The following is a 7527-nucleotide window of genomic DNA, read 5'->3' on the forward strand; positions in this document are numbered from 1 at the left end:
TCTCCTGAAGGATATACAGGGGGTGCTCATGAGGAAGGGAAATCAGTGAGTAGCAGACTCACTTCTCTACGTACTTCTTGGACGTTTTAATGTTTAACCACGTACTGGTTTTTTTTTAATGTTTATTTATTTATTTTGAGGAGGAGAGCAGAGAAAGAGCGAGAGAAGGGTGGAGAAAGGGAGACAGTGAATCCCAATCCAGCTCTGCATTATCAGCACAGAGTCCGATACAGGGATCTATCTCACCAACTATGAGATCATGAGCTGAAATCAAGAGTCAAGAGTCAGACGCTTAACCTACTGAGTCATCCAGGCGCCCCTAACACGGACTGGTTTTAAACATGCTTTACAAAGTAAAAACAAGAAGCACCCCCACTGCTGCAGGTCTGAGCTGCCTGGGAATGTCTTCATTCAGGTGTCCCTGAACCCTATTAGGTAGACCCCCGCGATGCAGCCAGAATTTGGAGAGCTCAAGGAGCTCTTCCCCACCACGGAAAATTGCCACTTTGGGAAGTCGGAGAGTTTCACTGGTAAATTCACCGCCCCCCATCCTGCCTCCTTTTGACAAGTAAACTGAGTCCCAAAGAGGCGTGACGCCATACCCAAGTCTAGGGGGTTGCTGAGAAGTTTGCGGTTTCCTCCAGCTTTCGTAGCCCTTAGGATACGCGCAGGTTCGAACTGTGTTCGGTCTCTTTCCCCTCCCGCTACTCCGTGGGGGATTCTCAGAGCGAATTGGATTTGAGACCTGGGCGGAGCCCGGAACCAGGAAAGCAAGTCAGAGGCCAGCACCCCGAGGGGCGGAGCGAAGCGGTACCGCCCCCGGACGTCTCGGACCAATGACCGCGGGCGTCGAGCAGGCCAATGAGCGCGGGCAGCGGGCGGCTGGCCAATGAGCGCGGGGCCGCTTGGGAGGCGGTGCTCGGAACGCGACCTGGAGAGCGACGCGGCGGCCGCAGCCATGGGTGCTGGGCCTGCGGGGCCGCGGAGGGGTCGCGAGGAACTGCCGGGCGGGGCTGAAGAGACAGCCGCCGGGACTGGCCCTCGACGCTGAGCTGCGGTGGGGCCCCCGCCTGCTCTTGGAGGGCCAGTGAGCGCGAGCGGGGCGCGTCGGAGGAGCCGGGCAGCCGCCGGCCACCTCAGGGGGGCCTCCCTGGCTGCCGGGAGGATCGAGAGGGTCGTGTGGGCACATCTGGGGGTGCGTGGACCCCGCCGGGCGCTTTTCAGGGGCCAGGGAGCGTCTGCAGGGGCCGCGGCACACCGGCGGGGGCACCGCCGGGGCCCAGCGCCGCCTCGGTCGAACCCCCGGGGCGTCCCTGCATGGCTGAGCTGCCCCTTTGCCGGCCGCCCGGGCGCCGCAGCGGCTGAGATCGCTGGGATCGCCGGGCCGCCGCCGCCCTCGCCGCCCCCTGCATGCCCGGCGCCCGGGTCGCGGCCCACCTGGACGCGCTGGGCCCCCTGGTCCCCTACGTGCCGCCGTCGCTGCTGCCCTCTATGTTCTACGTGGGCCTGTTTTTCGTCAATGTGCTGATCCTATACTACGCCTTCCTCATGGAGTACATTGTCCTCAATGTGGGCCTCGTCTTCCTGCCCGAGGACATGGACCAGGCGCTCGTGGACCTCGGCGTGCTCTCCGACCCCGGTTCGGGCCTCTACGATGCCGACTCGGAGCTCGATGTCTTCGATGGTTACTTGGAGTAGGCTTGGCTACCGTCCTCCCCTCCCCCCCAACGACCCGCAACCCTCGGCCTGGACCGGCCGCCGCTGCTGGTTGGGGGCATCGTTTGGCCAGGGATGGGACCCCCAGGACGAGGCCCTCACTGGCCTCCAAGACCTGTAAGTGCCCTTTCTGCACCAGATGAGGATGGGTTGGGGCGCTGGCGAAGAAGAGGGTGGCATCTCCACACCGGACACACACCCTTCCCCCAGGCTTGGGATTCCTCCATCCACCTCCTGGAGGTCTACTTAAGATGCCAGGAATGGCCAGACCCCTGTTAGGCCCTTAGTTGGGGCTGCAAAGCTTTCCCCGGTGAAGGTGACAGTCGTTGAGGGGAAGGGAGGCTGAGCCTGAATGGTGTTGGGTTAGCCACGGTACGTACTGTCACAGCTTGTGGAAAAGCCTTTGCATCTAGATCCCTTTGAGGCAGATCTGTCAGCACCTCGCCTCTGCCTCCATCTGGCTTGATGGTGACCTTGGTTTTTCCGGAATTCCCATAGTCCCGGAAGGATAAAGACTTGGAGTGTCAGAAGAGCTAACACGCTGGGCACGACCACCTTTGTCCCGTAGCCCTTTCGGGGACTGGGTGGGGACTTGAGAGCAAGGGCTCAGGGCCGAGAGCGTAGGAGGTGAAACCTCCTCCAGCAAAGTCTGCACTTCCTTTTGGCCTTGGGTTTGCTGCTGTTCGGGAGTCGGGTTTCAGGGTGCCGGGCAGTACCGCAGCTTGGATCTGCCAGGGCTGCCAGTTTTGCAGGTTGCTTTTGCAGACAAGGCAAGCTGGGGCTGGCTCCGCCTACGGGGTTTGCAAGATCTCAAGGAGGAGTAGGGGCCACAGGATCTTTGCACTGAGGTGTTAAAGCTCTGCCGCTGGGCTGCGACCAGGAAGCTGCGTGTCCTGCCCCACCTTGTGTGTCGATGGGAGGAACATGAAGGTCCAGGAAGGAGGAGGGCTTGGCCACAGTCTCCCAGCCGGGAAGAGAGGCGACTGCACAAGATGAGAGGACACGCAGGCACTTTTTGGCTGAGCCCCTCCGCTGTTCGGTGCTGCAGTATCACTAAGCACAGGACCCGAGTGGCAGCGAAGGGAGGATATCGAGGTAGCAAGGGCTCCTTTGAGAAAACAGACACTAATGCCACTCGCCCCACGCAAGCTGAGTTAACGCCCCTCCTCTTGTTGCCTGTCTTTGCCAAGATGACCATAGTCAGAGGGAATGCCGGATGCGGCAGGACCCACTGGTGGTAGTGCTGGGGGCTGAGGGCTCCCCTGAGGGGCGGACAGTGACATTTCTTTGAGAAAAGCTTCACTTGAGCTCAGTGCGACCTTAACAAGAACCAGGTGCCGGGCAGAGTGTCAGCACTCTTGCATACCTACCCAGTCTGCCTACCTACCTGCCTGCCATCCATCCATCAATCCGTTCTTTGATTGAAGAAAAATATTTACTGAGTACACACTGTGCCTCGTGGGTGAACACAGTGAACAAGAGAGACTTAGCCCTGGCCCTCCTGGCACGGGGAGAGAAGACACAAGCAGATTCCCAAGCAAGGTATCAGATTTTCTGGGAGCCATTAAGACATGTGGGAAGGACCTGGGCCATCCTTGTTGAGTTCAGCCCTTAGAACAAGTGCCTGGCATCTAGTAGGTACTCGGTAAATGTCTGTTGAGTGAGTAAAGCAGAATAGAGATGGGCTGCTTTAGAAAGGGGGTGTCAGAGAAGGTCTCTTCCAGGAGATGACATATTTGAGCTAGCCCTAAGTTGGTAGACAGAGCCAGACTGAAGATCTGGGGAAAACCAATCTGGGCACAGGCAATGGCTCGTGCCCAGGCAGTAGGGTAGGAGAGCTGGTTTGTGCCGCCACCAAAATGAGGCCACTGTGGCTGGAGAGCGGCCCCAGGAGAGGTCAATGGGGCAGGTGGGGGCAGACCCTACAGGACCTGGGAGGCCAGGGCCACGAGCAAGGGGAAGCCAGCAGAAGGTTTTAAGCAAGAGATGACTTCGGCAGTTGTGGGCAGAATGGGTCGTCGGCGCGAGTGTGGATCAGGGAAGCCGTTTGGGAAGTGTGTAGTTGCCCAGGCTGGAGGCGGCGGGGGCTTGGCCGGGGCGAGGTTCGTGAACACGGAGAAACAGACTGAAAACACCTTGCGAAGCCAGAATCTGTGGACTGTATTCAAAACCTGTCCTGAGTATTGATCATTCACCGTGCCTGGTGCTAGGCCCTTTGCACCTGCTTCCACCAGGCCCCAGTGCTAGGCCTTGGAGAGCCTAAGATGAATCTCTGCCTCCAAGCCAAGCACTTGACTTTGAGACAGCGTAAGTTGGTGAAGAATGTCTCATTTTATCTCTTCACCACATCAACAGAAACACTTCCCCTTCCAAATGAAAACATTGGCATGCTCTGAACCCAAAACTTAAGCCCAAATGCTTCATCAAACTTCGCAGCAAAGGCTGTTTGAGCAGAAGCACCAGGAAGCATGTCTCAGGGACACCCTTGCAAAGCTGTCAGAGTGTCGGGGCCCAAGCTGGGAAGCAGGAAGGCCTGGGGCTGGGGGGCAATACTCGAGCCCCATGGAGCGGGGAAGTCACGCACAGCGGTCCTTCTTCCCCAACCCCGAATCCAGGCCTAGGCGGCCTTGGCCCCGGGACCAGGGAAGCCCAGACCTGGGTAGGGGAGGGTGGCCAGTAACAGGAAAAGCCTCTGGGAGAGAGCTAAAAATGGTCCGACTGCACCGCATCTGTGGGCCCCTTTCTGTAAGCAGAGGAACAATCAGTAGTCAGATCTCTTTCCTTCTGGCTCGTTCTCACGCGGACACATTCTCGATGTTACGCACGACAAGGTCATAGAAGCACTGACGGGGGTGGAGGGCTGGCCAGGCAGCAGGGACTGGGGAGGATCTCAGGGTGCACTCACTTTCTCCCCTCTTTTTCCTCTTATGTGTGTATGAACATGATACCGTTCATCAAACATTTGTTTGAAGGAGGCAGTATTAGGGTTGTGATTAGGAGCACGTACCTGGTTCAAATCCCAGTCCGGGCTGTGACCTTGGGCATGTCACGTATCTCTCTGTGGGTCAGTTTTCTCTTCTAAGGAGCGGGGGGAAATGAAATCTATCTCACTGTGAGGATTAAATGGGATAGATGTAAAGCTCCTAGGCCCTCCTGTGTCCAGTCAGTGGTCATATTCCTGTTAACCACTGCTAGCATTAACAGATGTAATGGAAAGTGTGTATGCTCAGGCTTTGGCAAATGTATAAACCTGCCTGTGCACTCCTACATGAATATTCACATCCCCCAGTGAGCCACGGAGGACTGCCTTCCTGAGCGCTGGGTGGGTTCGGGTCTGGGCTCCTAAAAGAGAATTCCCCCACTGTCTTCCCAGCCCGGGACCCTCAGGAGACCTTTCCCACTGCCTGTGGTCTCCCAGGGCCACCAGATGTGGGCCCCGTAGAGTCGAGGCTACACTTTTCCTAGAGTGTTAATCATTGCCCAGGAGCAGGAAGTGGGGAATCAGGAGCTCCCTCCTTCCCAGGAGAAAGGCCCCTGCGGCTGGCCTGAGAGCCTTCGGAGAGTCCTCACGTGCCAGCGTTTCCGATGCAGAGGCAGGGCAGCTGGATTGATTCGTCCCTGTTCTGGCACGGAGGGAGGGCTGTGGGAGAGAGCCTCTCCGCACCGGAAATGGAGAGCCTACAGGATGTTGCTGTCAGTCACTGGGGCCTGGTGTAGCTCAGATTCGGAGCTCGGGTAACCAGACCGTCGGGCTACCTATTACAGGGTCTCCTGGCTTCCGGGTCCTGACCGGGTGCCACGGCTGCTCCTTCTGATCTACCCGCCCTGGTCCCCTCCGTGCTAGTCGGCAGCCTGTGCCATGAGCAGAACACCCAGGCTGGTGTGTCAGTGCCCTGCTCAGAAACCCAGAATTTCTGCAGGGACGTGGACAATAGATTCAGGTCACGGGAGATCCCTCAGGCAGCTGGTGGAGCTCGTGGGGGGGGGGGGGGGGGGGGGGGGGGGAGAAGTGTCACGGCAGAGGAGGGAAACCAGATAGCTGTGGTCCAGGCAAGAGACAGGTGCTGACGGCAAGGGGAGGCAGGTGCACCCCTGGCCTGGCCGACTTTCCACTCTGTCCTACCGCTAGGTTCACCTGGAAGACCACTGGCCGTGGGACGCATAGGTGCTGGCTGCCCCTCTGGGCGGAGAAGGCCCCATTAGGGAGGGGTGAGGAGCCAAGGAAGCAAGGCTGAGGAAGACAGCTGAGCTCCCCAACCCAGTGCTGGGTTTGCAGGGGCTCGTGGGGGTGGGGTGGGGGGCTCCCAAATCCCGACCCTGGAATAGTGCTCGCAATTCTCCCAGGCCTGCTGCACAGACGCTGTCACTCCTTTTTGCTGAGTTTTTTAGACCAAACTTTACCTTGAAGTAATTTCCCAATTAGGCAGAAGTTTCTTTTTTTTTTTTTTTAATTTTTTTTTCAATGTTTATTTTTGGGACAGAGAGAGACACAGCATGAACGGGGGAGGGGCAGAGAGAGAGGGAGACACAGAATCGGAAACAAGCTCCAGGCCCTGAGCCATCAGCCCAGAGCCTGACGCGGGGCTCAAACTCCCGGACCCCGAGATCGTGACCTGGCTGAAGTCGGACGCTTAACCGACTGCGCCACCCAGGCACCCCGAGGCAGAAGTTTCAAGAAGAGTGCAGAGAACTCCCCTGTAGTCCCCACCCAAAGTCACCAGTTGCACTGATTGACATGTTGCCACATTTGCTCCCGAACGCAACACGTGCTTGCCCTGCATGTGTGTGTGTGTGTGTGTGTGTGTGCGCACATACGTGTATGTGTGCAGTTACTCACCTGAGCTGTTTGAAAACAGATTGCAGACCTCATGTTCCTTTACCCCTAAATGTTTCGCTGGCTGTGTGCTTAGCTCAAGGACATTCACTGCCTTGACCACAGTCACAGTTGTCAACATCGGCAAATTTAACGCCGTTGCGAGCCTATGAACCAGATTCAGTCTGTGACTTTATTCAGATCTCACCAATTGGCCCAATAGTGGCCCTTTCACAATAGAAAGGCAGAGTTGAGGTCCCAGATCCCATCCCAGATCACCCTTGGCCTTAATTGTTATGTCTTTCGAGTCCTCCTCGATCCCCACCAGCCCCTCATTCTGTCTTAATTTTTCATTACATTGACATTTTGGAGGAGCACAAGTCTCAATTTGGGTTTATCTGATGTTTACTTTTGAGATTAGATTCAGATGATGCACTTTTGGCAGGAACCCCGCGGAGAAGTGAGTGAGTGCCCTTCTGAGTGTATGGTTATCAGGAGACACAGGACGTCTGTCCCACTACTGGTGATGTTAACTTTGATCTCTGGCCTAAGGTGATGTCTACTGGGTCTCTCCACTGTAAAGTTCCTGTTTTTCCCTTTATCACCTGCCGTTGTGATCAAACTAGTTTTAGTATTTCATCTTTCAAAAATCTACTTTTTTATGTGAATTTACTTTTTTATGTTTTATTTTTGAGAGAGAGAGAGAGAGAGAGAGACAGACAGACCATGAGCAGGGGAAGGGCAGAGAGAGAGAGGGAGACACAGAATCGGAAGCAGGCTCCGAGCTGTCCGCACAGGGCGCCACATGGGGCTCAAACCCATGGACCGTGAAATCATGACCTGAGCTGAAGTCGGACGCTCAACCGAGTCACCCAGGCACCCCTATTTAAATTTATTTTTAATGTTTATTTATTTGTGAGAGTGAGAGAGACAGCGTGAGCGGGGGAGGAGCAGAGAGAGAGGGAGACACAGAATCCGAAGCAGGCCCCAGGCACTGA

At 56.5% G+C, this 7527-nt stretch overlaps 1 protein-coding gene across 1 annotated transcript in view; it reads left to right on the forward strand.

Annotated features, from left to right (window-relative positions):
* Positions 1 to 918: 918 nt before the first annotated feature.
* Positions 919 to 7527, forward strand: part of DEXI (Dexi homolog) — a 21046-nt gene continuing 14437 nt past the window's right edge. Inside the window, exon 1 of the mRNA XM_040459038.1 lies at positions 919 to 1833. Within this exon, the coding sequence (XP_040314972.1) occupies positions 1411 to 1698 (288 nt within the window). The 5' untranslated portion in view covers positions 919 to 1410 and the 3' untranslated portion in view covers positions 1699 to 1833. The remainder of the gene's footprint in view (positions 1834 to 7527) is intronic.

The sequence above is a fragment of the Herpailurus yagouaroundi genome, unplaced genomic scaffold (genome assembly GCF_014898765.1).
Source record: "Herpailurus yagouaroundi ecotype Mexico unplaced genomic scaffold, PumYag 222, whole genome shotgun sequence".
NCBI classification, from domain to species: Eukaryota; Metazoa; Chordata; class Mammalia; order Carnivora; family Felidae; genus Herpailurus; species Herpailurus yagouaroundi.